We start from the raw sequence: 19,847 nt of genomic DNA on the forward strand, positions 1-19,847 counted from the left end.
AAACTAGATCCAGAGAACTAGATTACAATAAGACAAAAGTGCACCTCAAATAGAGAAGAAATCAAAAGAGTTCCTGCACTGGTTAATGGACATGTCGATGTTCAGCATAGTGGGTCAAGTGTAGTGGACGATCGATTAGAATAGACATTCAACTCTCAGCCATAAGACGTCTTCTAATAAACCGCTCAGGTGTGGACAAGTCACCAATGGCTAGTAAGAAGAAGTGCATCAATTGGAGCAGTTGGGAACTTGAACATCAAAAAGGCCCGGGATACGAACCGTCTAACATTTTGGCAAGGTTTCCCAACATTCGGACTAAGGATACCACGCAAGCATACTCAAGAATTGGACGGACCAAAGCACAACAAAGAGTTTTGTGACATACGTGAAAGGAAACATTAAACATTCTAAGTGCTTTGTTCGAGTATGTCCGTGTAGCGATCCTCAAAAGTAAGTCTAGAGTCTCACACTCAAAACCAGATGTCACAAACTGCATCAACTCCTATGGATAACATGCATCGATATATCTGCAAATGTCCGGCCAAGCGACGGCAACATACGATCGGTTATTATTGATAATGACACCCTCAAAAACCACAATGTTACAGATAGCAACAGAAGAAGATGATTATCTTTTAAGAGGGTACTACAGCCTGCCATAGGTTCTCAGGTTCACAATTTTCAGAAAACATTTGCACACTAATTCGCCAACTTTTGTTGGTAGTTTGATCCTTTCTCCCGAACGTGTGATGTTCACAGTCACAGTCGCGAAGTGCAGGGATTTTAAAATGGCGTTTTTTCGGTTTTGTTGAAACCCCGATTCCGCACGGGAAACACCACCGTACCCCCACGCGTCGGAGAAGGAGATGCTCTCTGTTGCGATCACCATTTATTTCCTGCGGAAACTCGTTTTTAACCTTTTCTCCTCCGTTTCTCCGCTTACATAATCCGCTTGCCTGGTCGGCGGCGGTGGCGGGCTGCCCACAACCTCCCCCCGGGGGCGCTCTCTTCTGTGTCGCTCTTTCTTTCTCGCTTTCTTTGTTTTGCTATCGACTTTCTTTGGCCCTGGCCGGGCCGGATCGCGGGCGACAGGGAAAGAGATGGCCAACGAACGAGAGCGGTGGCCCAGTCTGTAGTCTCATGACTCCCAGGGGCGGCATCGGCGGCGGCGACGGCGGCATCCCTTCTCTTTTTGACCTTTTTCGCGTCGCGTCTGTCGCTGAGTTTCTTTTTTTGCCCTGGAGAGGAGCCACCACCCGCCAGCCCTCTTTTGCCATGGACGGATTTTGGCAAACCACGGATTCGAAGTGTCGGATCGAAGAACGACGAGGAAGAGCTTCTGGCGCTGGCGCCGCTTTTGCATATTGTCCAGCGGCGGGTGGCCCAAAAGTAGCAGCAGCATCTCGCGGGGGTTCGCGTGAAAGTAACCGTCTCCGCGCAACAACACCCCGGTCCAGTTGGATTGCGTTCGGTTCGTCTGCACCGTCTCGCTCCGTCTCGCTCCGTCTCGCTCTTGAACGCTCCCTTCCATCGCCGCTGGCTCCAGTGAAAGTTCTCCGGTAGGCGGCGGCGGCGGCGTCGGGCTGTCCACCGTCGTCGTCCGAGTGCGGTAACACCAGCAGAAGCAATAGTCTGTATTGTGGCCGCACTGTGGCTCTCTTCTGTCGCTCGGTCCCTCTCTCTGTCTCTCGCGTCGGCCACGAACGGCTCCGAATCGCTGGGGACTGGCGAGGCTCCCGAAGACGCCGAACGCGACGACGCATGGGCGGCTTTCTTTGCATTTCTCGTCCGGGGCGCGCGTAGTGAGTGAAGTAACGCGGAATGGTGCGCATCTACGGCGCGTGACGCTCTCTAGACGCTGCCTGCTGTGTGTGCGCGCGCGCGTGTGGCCACCGGGGTCTGGGCTGTTCCGTTTAGTGTTCCGATCCGGATCTGTCCGGCTGTGTTCCGAAGCGATCTGTGCGAATCCGTCCGAATTATTGTGCGCCAAGTGTTCTTTCCGTGGGGCTGTTTGTTGCATTTACCGTGATCTGTGATCTGCCGCCCGTGTTCCATCCTCCCCCTAGGGCCACTCTCTAGGAGCCGGAAACAGGAGGTGCAATTGAATCAAATGCGCAAAGTGTCCGACCGCGCCGCGCGAATTGTCCACCCTTCGGTGGGCGCATAGGGGAAGAGGGTGCGTTGCCCCCCAGTGTGTGTGTGTGAAGCTCCCTCCAAATCAAGTTGCCGGAAAATGGAAGAAAAAAGTTTGCAAATCGACGCCAACACGACGACGACGACGAGAACGATCGCCATTGCGACCGGCCCGACCACGGCCACTTCCTCCGGGATCGCCACGGCGTTCATCGTACCACCCCCGGCCACCACCGCCGATGGTTCCCGGGGACCACCGTCACCGTTACGGGCCACCACCAGCCGGCGTCGGATACTGTCCGCGACCTACATGGCGACTACGACGATCTCCCGGAGGCGGGCCAGCGATGATGGCACCAGCAACAGCAGCAGCAGACCGGAAGCGGCACTCGTTGCGTCATCTTCGTCCTTAGCAACGGATCGCCAGGAGCCGACCGCAAATGCCACCGTCAGCAACAGCAGCCACGCAACAAACTTGCCGTCCAGCACCAGCAGTGCGAGGCCACCGAACATCATCACCACGACGACCACCACCACCACCACCAGCCCTGGCACCACCGCACCAGACGGAACGGTGGGCAGCAGCGGCGGTGCGGAGGGACCCGCCGAAACCGACGATGACCTCGAGGAGAGAAAATGTGTCTTCAAAATGAAGCTGAACTACTACAACCTCTATCTGGTTACGACCAGCTATCGAAAGGAAAGGCCACCTCACTTCATCACAGACCCCCCCAATCCCGCGATCACCCACCCGGTTCCCTCTTACGCGGTTCCATGCCGATTTTCACTTTTCTTCACTCTCACTCTGTGCTGTGCCCGCGCGCCTCTCACGGCGTGTGGTTACGTACGCACCCCTCCTAGAGAGAGACCCTACAGAGGCAGAGGAGGGTGGCTACCGTTCCCCCGCCGCCGGCCATTGCGTGGGGACCTCGGCGGCGTCGTTGCGTAGAGAAATCGCCTTTTGCTTAACATTCGGTTTTTATGCTTTCCTCTTACCTCCTGCTCTCCGTTTGGCAGCGGGCCCTGCCCTGCCGTGCCCTGCCCCCCGCAATGGCCACTCTCTGTTTTTACATAATCGCGCACACTAACCCCCCGCGCCTGCCTGGCCACTTCCGCACACGCGTCGCAACGTGCGACGCGACGCGCGCGCGAGGATCACTTTCTTCCGCGTAGTGGTGGGGCCGACCCCTGGGTGGGGAGCCGGCGTAATCGGAAGACGGCCCTTTTGGTGGCGCCGCCAACTCTCCGCCGTGATCACCCGGGGGGCCCCCGGGGAAACGGGGAGCGATCGGGGCTGGCAATTGGGCGCCAGGGGTTTCCGTCGTCGTCGGAGACGCGCCACGCGTTCACGGTTTCTGGCTTTGCATTCTCTTTTTGCCTTTTTCGGCGACCGAAGCACACACACACACATACACTAGCGCCGCTTCCGCATTGCTGCTACTTTCGTTTCCCTTTCCGCTGGCAGCGCTAGCGCGGCTCTCTCCGGACCGGGGTCTGGTGGGCTCCTTTTCCTTCTACTGTGGCTCTCGCTCTCTCTCTCTCTCTCTCTCTCGTATTCGAGACCCCGCGCCACCCGTTGGTGGGCGGGCGGTATGGTGTAACGTGTGTTGGCTGCGGGGCGACGGGGAAAGATATTGTTACCTAACATTGACGGAGCCACGCGGCGGAGATCAGTTCGCGATCGCGTTTCGGTCTCCATCGCTTCGTCCTGATCAACCCGCCAGACGGAGGGAAAGGAACAGAGTAAAAGAAAGAGAGAGAGAGTAAGCGAAGAAGATATCGACCCCACCCGGGAGGGGGCGACATAAATTGAGGGTGTGCTGTGTGGGGGGGAGAAATTGGCGGCCGGCGGTCTGGCCCGGTCTCGGCGGTTTGAAAGTGGCAATAGAAACGAAAGTGAATGCGAAAACCCCAGACAACAAATGGAATATGAAGCGTTTTTCCCTTTTCGGTAACATACCAGCGCCTCGCGGCGCTCCAGCTTTCGTCTCCTCCCCCGCGCGCAACGTGGGTGTTGGGCAACCGCGCTACAAAAGTTTGGCAACAGCCGAAAACACAGAGAAGAGAAAAACCATAAAAACAGCAAACAAAATGTTACGACGATGGCCGGGTCCCCCCCCCCCCCCCTTGGGTGCTTCTCCATGGTTCTGCCATCTGCAGTCCCTCAAGTGGCAGTCCCTTCGCAAGACCGGGGAAAGCCGGAAGAGCACAATCGCGCGAAAGTGGCCCGGGCGGGCAAAGATTGGGAGGCTTTTTGCTGCGCGTAATGATGAGTCGCTCGCTGTAAAAGTCGCACCGCCCGTCAACAAAGAGGCGGAAACGGGACGCAACGTAATCGTGGGAGACGTGCTCAAAGGGGCTTTCGGAAGGATTCGTTTCTAGACGAAATCGCCTCGAAAGCCGGACGGCCCCGGGAAAGCGCCAATTTTTGCACAAGCGGAAGGTGCGCGAACATGCGAACTGAGGCATTTGTCGAAAAAAAAAAATTAAATGCAGCCATTCCTGTCAGTTCGTATCATACGGGGTGTGTATTTACGACAGGCGATATTAATATGTAAAAAATTTTCCGCTATTTTTCAGTCGATTTTGGCAAATGAACAAGATTAGGGTATAGAGTGTCGCTTATTGATACTTCGCTCAGAGTACAATATCGTTCAAATGACCACTTCCATTAACACTTCCGCTGTTTTGCCTTAAATTGATCTATGACTAAAACGGCATAGACTGACGTTGCAGAATTTGGGTGATATGTGAAAATCGACTGACAGGTGGCGGAGTTATCTAACATTTAAATACCCCCTGTCGTAAATACGCACCCTGTAGTTTGGAAGGTACATTCTTCCTCTTTTTAAACGCATCTGATTTTATGCAAATCAGACGGATGACAGTTTGTATGTCACAAAAAAGTAAAAACAAAGGTACAAAGAGCCAATATTAAATATTGTTTTAGGCTCGATCAAATATGTACTGAAACCTATAATGTGACCTCAGACAAATTTATGGTGATGAAATTTATGAGTAGAAGAAAGGTTTGTGTGCTATAATCGTTTCCTGAAGAGTATCGTGGAGACTTGGAAGACGATGAAAGGCCTGGGCGTCCAAAACCCTCCGCGTTCGCTTGTTCTTTCACCTTGTGACTGCTTACTATTTCTTAAGCTCCAGTTGGCCAGAGAAAATGATCATTTTATGACCAAACTCCAGAACTTTGTAGCTTTAAAATCTCATTACTTACATTTTACATACTGTGCATGTTAAGAAGAAGAATATTTGCCAGGGAAATACGCATTGGATCAAGTGACTTGAGGCTGAAAACACACCTAAAATGCTTCCCCGATGAAACGCAGTAACATCGTTTTAAACAACCAACGCCTTCTCTCTATCTCTCTCCACAGGTCAAAGTGGTCAAATTCAGCTACATGTGGACGATCAACAATTTCAGCTTCTGCCGGGAAGAGATGGGCGAGGTGTTGAAATCTTCCACATTCTCTGCGGGTGCTAATGACAAACTAAAATGGTAAGCTGGACATTCATTTCTCTTTTTCTCCTCTTCCTTCTCCCTTGTTTATCACATTGCGTGTCGTCGTGTCTTGCGTGCTGACCCACGTCATCGCTGGTCTATTGCTTCCTGAAAAGTGGCGATCAAAGAAGCAGAAAGAAAAAACATCGTATCGATGATATGTGCACCCCCCAAGGCGGAGGCAAAAGATAAAAATATGTTGCCGGGTGTTTTTTTTTTTGAACACCACGCTGCTGGGGTGACCTCTCTCAGTGGCGCTTGGTGGAACGATGTGGAATCGATCCTTTCACCTGGCGTCCGGATCGGGCCGGATCAACAACAATTCACCACATGCGCCGTCACGCGGGGGGAATATGTTGCAATTGGCTGGAAAGAGTTTACATCCGCGTAGAAAGTGCATTTTTACGCCAGTTTCTGTGTAGAAAGTGCTACCAGAGACTGTGTCGTGCTGGTGGTGCGTGGCTCGCTTTCGTGCTTTGTCAGGGTATCTCCTTGCTTAAAAAATATCCTTAAACCGGCAGACCTGTGTTGCGTATGAAAACTTCCAAAAACTTGAGACCCTCCCGGTGATCCCGACAACTTAAGACCCGACACTTTTAGCAACCTCTAGTAGTCGATCCACTAACGCTTACTTTCCTTCACAATTCAGGTGCTTGCGCGTCAATCCGAAAGGTCTCGACGAAGAAAGCAAAGACTATCTCTCCCTCTACCTGTTGCTGGTGTCCTGCAATAAATCGGAAGTGCGGGCAAAGTTCAAATTCTCGATCCTAAATGCCAAACGGGAGGAAACGAAGGCGATGGAATCGCAGCGGGCGTACCGGTTCGTGCAGGGCAAGGACTGGGGCTTCAAGAAGTTCATCCGCCGGGATTTCCTGCTCGACGAAGCGAACGGGTTGCTACCGGAGGACAAGCTAACGATATTCTGCGAGGTAATGCAAGGAGCGGAGCGTCGCTCGTTACTCTCTTATGTTGTTTACTAACATCTGGATTCCTTGCCCCGTAGGTCAGCGTGGTGGCCGACAGTGTGAACATTTCCGGCCAGAGCAACATCATCCAATTCAAAGTGCCAGAATGTAAGCTGTCCGAGGATCTGGGGACACTGTTCGACAACGAAAAGTTTAGCGACGTCACCCTGGCGGTCGGCGGTCGGGAGTTCCAGGTGCACAAAGCAATCCTAGCCGGTACGTCACGAGGACCGCGAAGGCGTATTCCTGGACGGTTTCGTTTAATGTCCACTCTCTCCTCTCTGTCTCTCTGACCCACGCAGCACGCAGCCCCGTGTTTGCCGCAATGTTCGAGCACGAGATGGAGGAGCGAAAGCAGAACCGGGTCGCCATCACCGACGTGGACCACGAAGTATTAAAAGAGATGCTACGGTTTATCTACACCGGGAAGGCGCCCAACCTGGACAAGATGGCGGACGATTTGTTGGCGGCGGCCGACAAGTACGCGCTGGACAAGCTGAAGGTGATGTGCGAGGAAGCGCTCTGTGTTAATCTGTCGGTCGAGACCGCGGCCGACACGCTCATTCTGGCCGATCTCCACAGCGCCGACCAGTTGAAGGCCCAAACGATAGACTTCATCAACACGTAAGTTGCATTTCTTCGTCTCTACCACTCGTATTTCGTATTTCGCGTGTATTTATGTGGCTTTTTCCCTTCGTTCTCCCGCGCTCTCTCAGCAGTCATGCGTCCGACGTGGTGGAAACGGTCGGCTGGAAGAACATGGTGACGACGCATCCGCACCTGCTGAACGAAGCCTACCGGGCGCTGGCGACCCAGCAGATACCACCGATTGGTCCACCGCGCAAGCGGGTGAAAATGAGCTGAAATAAAATGTTGACATCCGTAAATGCCGTGATGTCAACATCGCCGTCACCCCCACCAGCTGCGCTCCCGATTCCTACGATCCAGCCACAACAGCAGCCCGCCTCTGTATCGTCGTCTTCGTCACCGCCACCATCGTTGTCATCCGGAATCATCAGCACCACCACCACCACCGCGTCATTGACGGCAATGGCAGCCGCCGCCGCAGCAGCAGCAGCAGCATCACTATCATCGACATTGGTTTCTCCTACGTCCTCGGCAGCAGCACCGGCACTAGCAGCAGCACTGATGATGTCCTCGCCATCATCACCACCATCTACGTCTCCGTTGCTACTGCAGCAACAGCAGCCGGGCATTTTTGGGCTGCGAGCCTCAAGAGGAGGCAGATCGTCGTCTCCGTCTTCTTCATCGCCGGCTCGCAGCACATCGGCCGGCAACTGGCAGCAACAACCACAGCCACTCTCCTTATCGGCACATCCATCACCTAACGTAGTGCAATCGTCAGCGGCAGCAGCAACGTCGTCACTGCTGATCACTCACCTGAAGAGCAGTGGCAAGATCGCCTCCATCGCACCATCATCCTCATCGTCGTCGTGCACGTTAGATCGCCAGATCGATGGCCAGGACGAAGGTGAGCTGCAGCTGAAGGCGAGTGATGAAGTTCCCATGGTGGTGGTCCCGATCGTCGCCATGCCCACGGGCATTCTCGGGCGACCGAAAGCGGCACCACCTATCGTCAGCGTTGTGAACGATATCGCTGCCGGTTTGGCGAATGCCGTTGCTGCCGCCGTAGCCGACGCAGTGACGGTGGCCACGATCGGTCGGAATTCGAATGCCACCGGTGCTGCCGCTTCTCTCAATCTCGCCAGTAACAACAACAGCTTTTCCCAACTGCGTCAACAGTTGGAATTGGGCACCGGCACGGAAGTTTTGACAGTCCAACCACCATCGTCATCGGCACCACCTCATAAGCAGCAGCAACAGCTAGCACCAGCATCACTGCAGAGCAACAACAGCCATTTGAAACAGTTTCTCAGCACCAGCAGCAGCACCCACCGCAGAGGAGGTGTGCAGCAGCCAGCCCAATTGGCGCAACATCACCATCATCATCATCACCATCACCATCACCTCCATTCTCAGTTGAGACGCCAGATCATGTCACCGACCGGAGGTTGTGGCGAAGAAGAAGCTAGTGTCACGCCCGCTGCCAACTCGTTCGCAACTCAGCAGTCCAGCGGCAACGGTAGTGGCGGCGCTGCACTCGAAACCAATCCTTGGTAGACACCACGGCCGGTTGCATACGATCGTATGTGTGCGTGTGTGTGTGATTGTGCCAGGTTCTGCCAAATTCCGGAAACACTTAAATGGTGATTTAAAACATTTTCCTGGAGTTTTCATTCGCCCCAAAATCTGCCATTTCCTGTCCTCCCTGTCAATCTATTTAGTGCATTTGTGGCACAGTTTTCAGTGAGCAGATTGACACTAAATTGTAGGTCAACACCACACCCCGCCACAAGTACCATCCCATTCGCTGTAAATTCCAAATCCGTCAGGACGGTTAGTTTGTGGCGAAGCGACACCCGCTGCTGCTGGTCGGGAAAGGCAAGGGAGAGTGCAACCGGAGAGGGGCCAGAAAAGCGCATCTTATGTTCTCATGTTAATAAAGAGTAATGTTAGTGAAAACAAGTAGACAAATACTGTTTATAGAAGCAAAAGAACCCTTATCCTTCCTCCTTCAATCACCACCACATCTTTCACTCGTTTCGCTTCGAGAGCGCCTTACACAGGCTTCGGAGCTCGGCATTCCGACTTTACTGCGTGGCGGCTGCGCCTTAACTACTGAACAAGGAACTACCACCGTCTTCTCGACATCTTGAGATGCTTTTTACGCGGCAAGAAACATGAGCTGCCTTGCCCGGCAAATCACGCATCCACACACACGCACACGGGGACAGCTGGATCGTTGATCGTAGTGCATTCAGACAACATTATCGTTTCTTAAAGCATTAATACAATCACCAGCAACTACTCTGTACCCTTCCTCCCCCCGCAAACCGGGGGCCAGGCGCGCGCCGTGTCGGGTTGTTGTTTCTTTTGTTGTTTCATTTCCGTTGATGTGCGTTAAAAATAATTTATGCAATGTGATATTTTTTCGTCAGTACGTGTTAGCTAATATATTAATTAATTAGTAATATGACAAAGAAAGGAAAAACAAAACGCAAAGAGATGCGAGAAAGCGCGTAAGCTAAACGTAAAACAAAATGAAACAACAAAGTTTTTAAGGGAGGAAAGGAGTAGGAAATAGCAAATGATGGGAAATGATAATATCACCACCAACACACAAATGCAGCACAGCACACAATACCGAGAGGCAGCGAGATAGAGCGAGAGAGAGAACGGGCAGGTTGCCGGGTGTATCGAAAGCTACTAAAAGGATAAACTATAGAGATGATTAACTTTTCATATCTGTGTGCGTGTGTGTTTGTGCATCGACCAGATTAGCCAAGGTCAATATGCAACCGGAACTGGCTTCACAAGGGATACAGAGAGAAAACTACGAGCATTCGAAAGTGAAACAGGGAAACAGAATCGCAAGAGAGGAACAGAAAGACAGTGGCGCGGAAAAGGGGCCGATTTGCCAGTCAGAGAGTCTTGCGAAGCTCTGGACAAGTTTCAGTACTCTCTGTCAATCGGTCGGCTTCTACAACAAACCACCCATACAGAAGGCTTTTGGCACTTCAGTTTTGTTCTCGAAGGTTAAGCAAAAGTGATAAAAATGAAATACTTGGCATTCAAAGCACTACTACACGTTGATACGTCGTAGAGAGTAACCCCCTTGCTCTGCTTCCCGGAAGCATGATGGCGGGGGTCCCCAAAATTATACTTGGCTTCCGTTCCGTGTAATTTTTCACCGTTTTCTGGTTTCTGCTAACCAAATTGCATTCCCAAATAGAACAAAAAGCGATTTCCGAAGCACAACAACAACAAGCAACAACAAAGGGGGCCCAAGAGTGCATGGCGCAGTATGAAGTGTAAGAGTGCTTGAATGTAGAAAGAGGATGAATGAAATGATGCGAAAGAGTCATTGGTGTGTGGCTTATTCCACCTGCCGTTAAAGAAATAACAAAATATCTAAACCGGATCACAAATCGCGAACGTAAAGCAATGGCCGCCGCCACAAGTGGGGAATTGATATGGGGGAATTTTGTAGATGGAAAGGATGGTGGCAGAAAGGATCGTTGGCGACGAAAGGGGGCGAATCACAAATGTACATTTCCTCCCACATGTGGATCCTCCTATTATTAGTTCTTTTCAATGCTATTCATTAATGTATTCTTTAACGGTTAAGCGTTTAGTTTAGTTTTTTTTTTGCCACGAAGAAGACCACCCCACAACCAACAAAAACACATCTTCTATTATGTTCGTTTTAAAACATCAACAAATGTGCATCGATCAGCAATATCGATATTCAGCAGCAGCGACGGTGGACCCCTGGGCGTATAAAATGAAAATAAGAGATATAAAGGAAATCGATAAAAGAACAAGCGTTTTTGTTTTGTTTTGCCTGAGGAAGGAAGGAATGATCAATAATGGAACGGAGCATGATGTAATGTGGAGCAATCCGATCTTTTCCATGAGCGAGGATGTGATGTATGTAACATAGTGAAAAAGAAATGATAAACGGGGTGAAATCAAAGTGTTTGAAACGGATGGTTTTAGATGACACACCGCACCACGCTGAATACGCGATTTCGGCCGAGAATCGCAGAAACTTCCCGAGACTCCCCTAACAGATTCCCTAGATTCGTCTCCGGTTAGCTTTTCTGCGGCGTACAGCGCTCGGGATATGATACAAACTTAGTAAGCTGCGCACGGCACTTTGTCGTTGCCGTCGCCTCTCTCAGTACACTGCGACACTTGAATAGCGTGCGATCCATGAAGGCAATAATCATAAAGTAGTATACATAAAACAGTGGTTGGAAGTTAGTAATGAAGGTTTTTTTCACTTCATTTTTTGTAACTTTATTGTTACATAATATTATGCGTGCGTCGCAGGAAGAATGCGGACGTATCGCAACGATTGACAAAAGCACAATGTTTTGGTGCGGCATTAGTAACCATTTGCGAGCGACTGGAGCTTCGAGACCATGGAGGAAGGCCCAGAGGAAGCGTGCCGGAATACGAATTGGGGCAAAAGTAGGCGTAGCAAACGAATGGAGCAAGCGGAAAAGTGTGTCCCCTGAATCCATTCACATTTCGCCAAATCGGAATAGTGTTTACTATTAGGTGAGCGCCAAAAGAGCGTACAACTGTGCAGTGGTGTGTGTGTGTGTGCGTGTGTGTTTGTGTATGTATGAGGACAAAGGAGAAAGGTTTCGTTATTTTTTATGTGTTTATCGGGAAAAGAAAACCGAGAATGAATTGAATACGAAAGAGATGGTTAATAAAAGTGGTGGAATAAAGCATAGTTCGATAGAAGAAGCAAACAGGCGGTAGTAAATAATGTAAACCCGAAGTAAGGAAGTTAAAGTGTGTTAAGACAAGCGCACTAAGCAGAAATAGAAAACATCAACAACGGAAGACATAAGCGAAACGAAGAAACAAACACAAAAACTAAACCACAGCAAACAAACAAAACATGATAAGTAAATTTAGTACGATGGCTTCATATGTGATTATAAACGATAAAAAAGTAAAAAATAAAAAATAAGAACGTATGAAAAACGAGAAATGTAGAGCGAAAAATATGGGAACAGTCAACGATTCTTCGCGATATCGTGGGGATCCGATACGAATGTTGTGCAGGTAAGTGCTCCGTTGTGATAAGAGGCAAATGGCTAGGAGGCTAGGAGTTCAAGGGTTCCTGATTAATCATACGCCTTAATGTATGCATAAACAATTCTTCGTAAGTAATTCTTTAGTTTCCAGTTTGACAAAAATACAGTACTAACAAATTCCAAATTTATTTTATTCAATTAAATTTATTCAACTACTTTTTGAATCAGCGAAGTGTACAAAAGCGTTGCGAACACCGAGACCAGAGTACATTACAAGGACCGAAAGTAGGACCCTGGCGCAGCGGAGGTTTAAATATGAAAAAAAAGTTTTTGTACAATCATGGAATAGACAATCACGACATTATGCCATTACTTTTCAAACTAAAATTCCCTATCGTTTGCCCCTGCTAAATCACGTCCAGAACGATAACTTATCCAGCACTGTCTTTATTTTTTCTCCATTAATTGCAACGACGCTGAACTTGGTGTTAAAAATAGTATTGATTTATTAACGCTTCATACATGTTACATAATACATATTGTTTTATTAAAGGCACACATTGGATACACGTTACTTAAAGTTGTTAGAGTGTTAGCGCGACCAGTAACCGATACGTGGAAAGAAATTCCCTACGGTCATCGTCTTTGCCTTTGTTAAGAACTAGGTAAAACGTGTTTAAAAGATTAACATGATCACTTAGTGAGGTGAGAAAATTGGCGCAATTGGTTGCTGTATTGTTTCTGTACTAGTTCTATTGTTTCCGCGCAATTAAGAGCACAATTAAGGCATCAAGGATACTCGTACAATCTTTGCTGAACAGAACACAAATCGAACGTTGCACGCTCGCCTTGTAACATCGTGTTTGTTAGTGTTTGTGAATCAAAGTACTCGTAATTAATAGAAAGTTAAATAAATCGTTCGTAGGTCCCGTGAGAAAATACAAATACATGCTTTTACGTTGGCACAGTTAGTAAACTTTTGACTTCTCGATGCATGGCACACTTTGCCCCTGCCTAGGGACCTGCCTTTTTGAGAGTGTTTTCGTGTGAAATACGCAGCCGGCGGCGAAGCTCGGGCGGGAAGCGTTCGTAGCACTTTTTGCAGACCGGCTTTTCGTCGTATTCGAAGAATTTGGACTTTTGGTCGAGCTTCTGGTCGCAGATCGAGCACGAAAAGTGATGTACACACCAGGCCTTGTTGAGCGCCGTAAAAACTACACCGGAAACAGAAAGGAAAAGCGGAACAGTACAAATGAAGAGTAATGGCGACAACCGGACATGGTTGATGGGAGAAACCGACTTACCGTCACCACCGATCACTTGGTTACACACGAAGCACAGATTGCCGAACAGCTGGTGATAGTGGGTCTCGCAGTAGGCCAACCCGCGTTTCTCATAGTGACGATGGCCAAGGAAAGGCTTCTCGCATTTGGCGCACACGAAATGCTGGGAAACGAAGAAAAGAGTTTTGTGCAAATGAAGTCATCGTTAATTCAGATGGAGAACAGCTGAGCTTCCGAAATGGTTACTACCTCAACGTGCCAGTGCTTTCCGAGTGCCGTAACAACGCGCTCCTCGATCGGTCGACGGCAGGCACCACAAATGGGGATGCCCATTCGGTCATGGCACCGCAAGCAGTACAACTCGTTCATATCATTGGCCGCGTACCCGCTACGGTTCTTCACCTCCCGGGCTGTGGCATCCAGTTCCGCCCCGCAGGCAGTGCAATTGAAATGATACCCATGATAGACCTCGCCTCGGAAACGCAAAGGAGCTCCATCGATGTTACCGCTGTGAGTGCATACGAAACATCAAGACAGTCAGTGTCACTGTGAGATTAGAGGTTGGCCACACACCGGTCGTACACTTACTGGCACTTGTTGCAAGTGTGCGTGCTGGCTTCAGAGTTCTTCACATGTCGATTGCAATCGTGACAGAGCGCCCGGTTCTGGTTGCGAATGAAACCCGAATCCGCTAGCGGAACGCTGCACAGCTCGCAGGTGAAACACTGCGGATGCCAGTTGGCCGCCATTGCCTTGATTACGCGCCCGATGACGAAATTGTTGCACTTGTTGCAGCATGGCGCAAACAGTATATGGAAGTCCTTTTCGCAGTACTTGCGACCCTCGAACTCGTAGAAGATGCCGTCTTGGAACTGGCGGAAACACTGGGCACACCTACGGTTATAGAGACACGGGGGCATGATTATACAGGGCGGATCACGCATTACGGACGCGTTACTTACACAAAGCACTGTGTGTGCCAGAGCTGACCATTCGAGTTGACGATGCGTTCGTGTGGCTCGAATCCTTCATCGCACCGGGTGCAGTGCATGGTATCGAGCGACATGTTGGTGGCGGTTACGCTGAAACGGGTAGGATTAGAGATGGAACATGAAAACGTGCTTGAATGTCGTAAAGGATCAAATGTTTTGCAAAACGGGCTAACAACAAGCGAGAAAATAGCAACGAGGCAATCGAACCAAAGAACCGCACCCAGCATAGTAGTAATACGCTCCTCAACCTCTAGAAAAAGCATTCACATTACACTTTAAACATGTTAAACAACAAACGATCTAAAGGAAATAACTTATAAAATAAATAAATTAACCATTAACTATAATTTTACATATTTACACATGTGTTCTTCCATCTTTTGATCAGCATGAACCGGAAAAATAGTTATCAAACAAAATCTAATCAAATGCACCAAGCAAGCGTCCGCTATTAGTGATCTGTGTTGTTGAAATCTGTATTCAAACATCACTTGAAATGGAATTCTGCATTTTAAGTTAAACCTATTTCAATCGAGAGAATCATTAAGCTATCTGACTTTTCACATTAGCCTCCCTCCGATTAGTCACTTGGGATTCGTCACCGTGACGCAATTATTATCGTTTTTTGTACCACTACCCAAGCAATGTGCGAACGAAATCCCCAGGATCCCTTTATTGGGGGCCAGTTTGTCTGACTGCGGTGTTCACGCGACGGGTAACAACTTAAGCGGAAACGACTAACCCGGACACCGACTGCACGTGCGTTCTGCCAAACTGTTCTCTCGATTCCATCCTTTTGCCCGGCGTGTCCGGTGTTTGCGGCAGCGGCGGAAACGGAAGATTCTGGTATGCTCTATGTGGAACCGGTAGAATCGGAAGATTGCCTCCAGCGTTACCACTGGATGCAACAAGCGTTGTCTGTTCGACTGGTTCACGCCGACCACCCGAAACGTTTTGATAAACTCCGCCCTTGGCGTTGTGTGGCACGGTTGCCGTTGAAGTGCTGTAGTAAGGATATTTGTTTGGCCCCGTTGAAACTGCTGCCGTCAGCACAGTTCCCGGTGGTCCGGATGACAAACCATGTGGCACCAACACATCGGTGCTTCTGCTGGGTGTGTGTGAGCAACCCGTGGCCCCCGCCGGTTGTACCGTTATCGGTGACTTCGGTTGCTGATAGTAGCATTCCAGTTGTGCTGGAGTTAGATAGCTGCCAATGTACGATGGCTTTGTTGCGGCTGTCGGTGACTGTAGCATGGGAAACTCGGCCGCCATCGAGGTCGGCTCTGCACTGCCCAAGCCTCCTGGATGTATAAGATTTTCTTTCGACGTCGCGCGACGCTTGTAGAGGTTTGAGTCTTCCAAAGGTTTCAGCTTCAGTGCACTCATGGCAAATCGCAACGTGACCACTTAACAAGTACTGCCGAGGTCGCGGAATACAGCCGTCTCTAGTTGTCGTTGCTCGCACAACGTCACCCGTCGAACTGAGCTGAGCGCAATTCACAATCTGAATTCCGTGCCGACTTCACTAATCACTAATCCCCAGGCCCCAGTGGTGAGTTCGCAGCTTTATTGGTTGACCGATAAAAATGCCACATAAAAGTAGTGCAAACAGTGCACCAACTCGAGTCTCGATAAAGAGACGACAGCACAGAGATGGCACACGTCTTTCCGCGATGACAGAACCAGAAGAATAGTCTCAACCGCCAACCACGTCGGGGTCATTTCGCGACGCAGATGATGCCAATTTACACCGCGACTCGTCTCGTGTGATGTGCGCTTTTCTGCCGTGCTTCGTGGAGACCACGGAAAGAGGACAAAAGCTGATTCCCGGTTCTTCCCGTCGTCGGCCAAATAAGCCCGGGGTACTGGTCCTTCGACAACTTTTTGCACCAGCAAACCATTTCATGAGAACCATCGCGGTGGAAGAGAAAGTACGGAAAAAACTGCGGGTTGCGCCTTTTATGGAAATAACCACCTAAGAACGGGACCCCATTACGGGCATGGCCGCTGCCTGCCTCAGTGCATTCGTGCTGCTGCACATGCTTAAGACATGCAATACAGTTTATGTATTGCTTTTCTAGAAAAGAGCGTCAACTCGGACGGGTTTGCGAGTAAGAAAAAAAAGTGGTGACTGTTTGCTATATCTTTTAGAATATTTTATATCAATCGCAGCAAGCGCATTCTCCAACCAAAATCCTATTTGTCAGACAGTTATTGTTTTCGCATTAGCGTAATGTGGGTCGGTATGCCTAGTGAAGCGAAATGTATGTTTGAAGCGTCAGCAGACAACCGAACAGTGTTATTGTGAATATCATCTATATAGATTACATGTTGGGCGCAAAGCTACTTAAATTTCTACACATTGATAGCAAGATAAGATACGAGCGTTCGGAGTTATGTACATTTTTTGAAGAGCTAGTTTGCGCAACAGAGCGATTGTTTCCTAAACGAATCGATCGCCTTCGTGAAACGCACTCTAAGTGGAACTACGATTTTTATGAAAATCGTAGCTATTTTTGGATCAGTGATGAGTGTACGTAAACTGCGCCAACTAGCATCTTTCACGACGGGCGACCGATTCCTTACGGACTATTGACTCTGTTAGTTCATAAACCACTACAGTAACTCCAAACACCTATAGAGTGGGATCGTCCCACGAAATAAGGCTTACCCTGCAACTGGAGGCATACTCTAAATACGGCAACACAGCAGTTCGAAAATAACCCTTTTTCAGGAGGTGGACTGAAAAATGATAATGATGGCGATCAGTTTAGGAATCTTACGGAGCTAGTAAAACCACAAAATGCAGATGGTATGGTATCGAAAGTATCGAAATTCATAAGTAAAATGGTGCAGCGGCCTTGAACCGGATAGTCAATCGCTTCGGATCTTGCGATCCGAAACTATCGAACCCACGAGAGTAGGCGATGATGAGCTCATCCCCAGCTCACGCGGTGCCTGCACCTGGACCAATGATTCTGTTTACCTGAGCGCACACCACCGTTTGCAATTTTCTGCGCGGCAATTATCGATAAGGCACTTGATAACGATTGCGTCTAGTGGTGGTAAGTGAGTGATACAAGGCGATTTTTGCACGGCAAAAGGAAAGTAAACAAAATCAAATTCAATACAGACAGAGCGAATGTTCACCAATGTTTCCTTTGATGGAAGTTTGGGCTGACAGCTGCTCTCGGATTCATTTTTTGACATTACAGCTCACCATGCTTATAATGATTTGTTTGAACCCTGTCCGTGAAGGAGGCGTTCGAGGAAAAGTTCGATAGTTTTCAAGCAATTTGAGCCAATTTCAGCTAGCGCGAGTTTTGCCATGGATCCAACGCGAAGCGAAAACGAAGCCGATGGGATACGTCACCAGGAAGTGCGGTCCTCTAAAACGCTGGATCATCGAGAAATGAGGCTTGGCGACGCAGGAGAGGAACAGCTAGTTCAAAATGAAATAAAACAAACCCGCGGTACGTTCGTCCAATAGATAACTACGGAATGTTATCTCCTTTTATTTGAAACTCCATCCTCAGAAACTCAAATAACAACATAAAAACAAATCAGTGCGTGCATTTGTCCGGAGCGCATACTCTTGGCTCGATGTTTTTCGGAACATTGACTATGGAGAGAACGTAAGTATACTCGTCTGGCACGCAGCTAGTATCACATCACAGCATCGATGTTGTTGCGACGAAAGAATAGAAGAGTCTGCGATTGCCTTGCAATGAGTGGTGTCTCTTGGCGTTGAATCGGTCCATTGTTTGTGTTTGGTCTGCGAGCGAGCCGGAAGTGGTTGACCGATGACAATCGAAGTGTCGTGAGGCATTTGTAATACTTGTGTCGTGGATATTTTTACGATGCGATGCTCTTCACTGGCACTGATACTATTTTACAGGGAGGATTGATTGGTTTGTTTCCTCTAAACTATGGTCCTGCGACTCCCGCGTAACGAACGAGCAGAAATTAGTTGTCCTTCTTCATTCTGGTCGATGTCATGCGATAGATGATCGAATCGCGTCCCGGATCCATTGTGCCGATCACGATCGAAATAGCGATTAGCGAGAAGGCCAGCACCACGCTGAACCAGAGGATGATGTTGAAGATCACCGGGTAGTTGCCGTTGTACTTCTTGGCCAAGTTCAGTGGGTTATCCTAAAACAAAAAAAACGCTTGTTAGTTGATGGACCAGCTTCACACACACATTATTATACTTACATCTTCTTCTTCCTCCTGCTTTTGAGCCTGTCGCTTTGAGCGTGTCAACGGTTTTTCACTGGCTGTAACCAGCCCCACAATCACCGACCCATCGAACGCCTTCTCCGCGGCCGTCTGCAGTCCTTCGAGCGCGGTAGCGAACAGCTTCCTGGCCTCCTCTAGTGCAGCGGAGTTGTGCTCGTGGGAAGCCAGCAAGGCCTCGAACGACACGCGAACGATATGTACGGCAGGGATTCGATCGGTCGACGTGACCAGCAGATCGCTCAGACCATTGACGTAGGCAACTTGACGCAAAAAGTCCGCATCGGCTTTGTTCACCTTTGGCTTCAGATGCTGCGCACTAAATTCTTCGTCGTCCGGCTGCACCGTTCCCAATGGTGTGGCGAAGCTGTCCGACGAATCTTTCAGATCCACCTCGAAGCCAACCACTTGATGGTCTGCCGTTTTCTGCAGGAGCTCACTAAGAGCGAGGGAACCCGTGTTGCCATCCAGTTTGTAGGTCCGTGCGTCCTGCCAATAGCAAACGACATTTAAAATCGACACTTTCTATGTGCTTGACGACCTCACTTACCTTGAGGGAGAAAGAGTCCAGACCTTCGGCCACCACTACGACGGCTCCGTCGGGCGTATTGAACGGGTCTTTCACGACCATGCCATCCCATTCCGTCGGGTGACTGACGGAATATCCAAGGGCAGCGGCGAACACATCTGGCACGGAATCCGAATCCAGATGGGAGTTACCACGGAACTCGACGGCCTTCGGCGAATGTAACACCGATAGCTGATCGCAGTTTGCTGCAAAACGGAACCACAAGTAGAGCAGAAAGCCATTAATTGTGCAGGACGAACCGTTCATGAGCAGGGCCAAGTGTGTTTATATTTTACTTTCCCCCACAACTCAGTAAGTGAGTCGTGCTCGGGGCGTTATATGGAGAAGGAAGACATTCGTGCCATCTGTTCCGCCTGTCTGCCTCAAAACTTACCAGCTGCAAACAGCGCAAAAACGAGGAAAATCGTCCGCAACATTTCGACCAGTCTTTGCCGTACACCCCGATTTTGCACTTCTGATCATATGACGTTTTCTTCGTTTGCTATCATTG

At 49.4% G+C, this 19,847-nt stretch overlaps 4 protein-coding genes across 8 annotated transcripts in view; 2 read left to right on the plus strand and 2 right to left on the minus strand.

Annotated features, from left to right (window-relative positions):
- Positions 1-7,973, plus strand: part of LOC128272331 (protein roadkill) — a 76,634-nt gene extending 68,661 nt beyond the window's left edge. For 2 of the 3 annotated variants that reach the window (XM_053010121.1, XM_053010119.1), the window contains exons 3-7: positions 5,526-5,647; positions 6,300-6,579; positions 6,654-6,831; positions 6,918-7,239; positions 7,332-7,973. In XM_053010121.1, coding sequence (XP_052866081.1) covers positions 5,526-5,647; positions 6,300-6,579; positions 6,654-6,831; positions 6,918-7,239; positions 7,332-7,479 — 1,050 coding nt within the window. In that variant the 3' untranslated portion in view covers positions 7,480-7,973. The remainder of the gene's footprint in view (positions 1-5,525; positions 5,648-6,299; positions 6,580-6,653; positions 6,832-6,917; positions 7,240-7,331) is intronic. The other variant, XM_053010120.1, reaches the window with a different exon arrangement.
- Positions 7,510-8,757, plus strand: LOC128270291 (mucin-19-like). The gene has a single exon (XM_053007692.1). It carries the CDS (start codon positions 7,510-7,512, stop codon positions 8,755-8,757), a length of 1,248 nt encoding a protein of 415 aa, XP_052863652.1.
- Positions 8,758-12,744: 3,987 nt separating this feature from the next.
- Positions 12,745-17,660, minus strand: LOC128271989 (LIM and senescent cell antigen-like-containing domain protein 1). Of its 3 annotated transcripts, XM_053009691.1 has the most exons (7): positions 17,516-17,660; positions 17,201-17,271; positions 14,500-14,619; positions 14,126-14,431; positions 13,787-14,045; positions 13,559-13,700; positions 12,745-13,468 (listed from the first exon to the last, which is right to left on the minus strand). In XM_053009691.1, the coding sequence occupies exons 2-7, from the start codon at positions 17,215-17,217 to the stop codon at positions 13,269-13,271; spliced, it is 1,044 nt and encodes a 347-aa protein (XP_052865651.1). In that variant the 5' UTR covers positions 17,218-17,271; positions 17,516-17,660; the 3' UTR covers positions 12,745-13,268. The 3 variants fall into 3 exon arrangements, with proteins under 3 accessions (XP_052865651.1, XP_052865652.1, XP_052865653.1); XM_053009692.1 differs by lacking the exon at positions 17,201-17,271; XM_053009693.1 differs by lacking the exons at positions 17,201-17,271; positions 17,516-17,660 and adding an exon at positions 15,272-15,310.
- A 347-nt stretch (positions 17,661-18,007) lies between these two features.
- LOC128275303 (ATPase H(+)-transporting accessory protein 2) lies at positions 18,008-19,834 on the minus strand. The gene is made up of 4 exons (XM_053013759.1): positions 19,731-19,834; positions 19,319-19,542; positions 18,748-19,257; positions 18,008-18,684 (listed from the first exon to the last, which is right to left on the minus strand). Exons 1-4 carry the CDS (start codon positions 19,771-19,773, stop codon positions 18,496-18,498), a joined length of 966 nt encoding a protein of 321 aa, XP_052869719.1. The 5' UTR covers positions 19,774-19,834; the 3' UTR covers positions 18,008-18,495.
- Positions 19,835-19,847: the final 13 nt, after the last annotated feature.

This window comes from Anopheles cruzii, chromosome 3 (assembly GCF_943734635.1).
Source record: "Anopheles cruzii chromosome 3, idAnoCruzAS_RS32_06, whole genome shotgun sequence".
NCBI lineage: Eukaryota > Metazoa > Arthropoda > Insecta > Diptera > Culicidae > Anopheles > Anopheles cruzii.

Bases quoted from the DNA above. Each gene is read 5' to 3' on its own strand.
- LOC128270291 (XM_053007692.1), top strand. From the start codon at position 7,510: ATGTCAACATCGCCGTCACCCCCACCAGCTGCGCTCCCGATTCCTACG.
- LOC128271989 (XM_053009691.1), bottom strand. The intron at 13,701-13,786 runs GTAGTAACCATT...TTCGTTTCCCAG, and splicing joins GAAAGCACTGGCACGTTGAG to CATTTCGTGTGCGCCAAATG. The intron at 13,469-13,558 runs GTAAGTCGGTTT...TTTCCGGTGTAG, and splicing joins CCAAGTGATCGGTGGTGACG to TTTTTACGGCGCTCAACAAG.
- LOC128275303 (XM_053013759.1), bottom strand. From the start codon at position 19,773: ATGTTGCGGACGATTTTCCTCGTTTTTGCGCTGTTTGCAGCTG. The intron at 19,543-19,730 runs GTAAGTTTTGAG...TCCGTTTTGCAG, and splicing joins TTTTGCGCTGTTTGCAGCTG to CAAACTGCGATCAGCTATCG. The intron at 19,258-19,318 runs GTAAGTGAGGTC...TGCTATTGGCAG, and splicing joins TGGACTCTTTCTCCCTCAAG to GACGCACGGACCTACAAACT.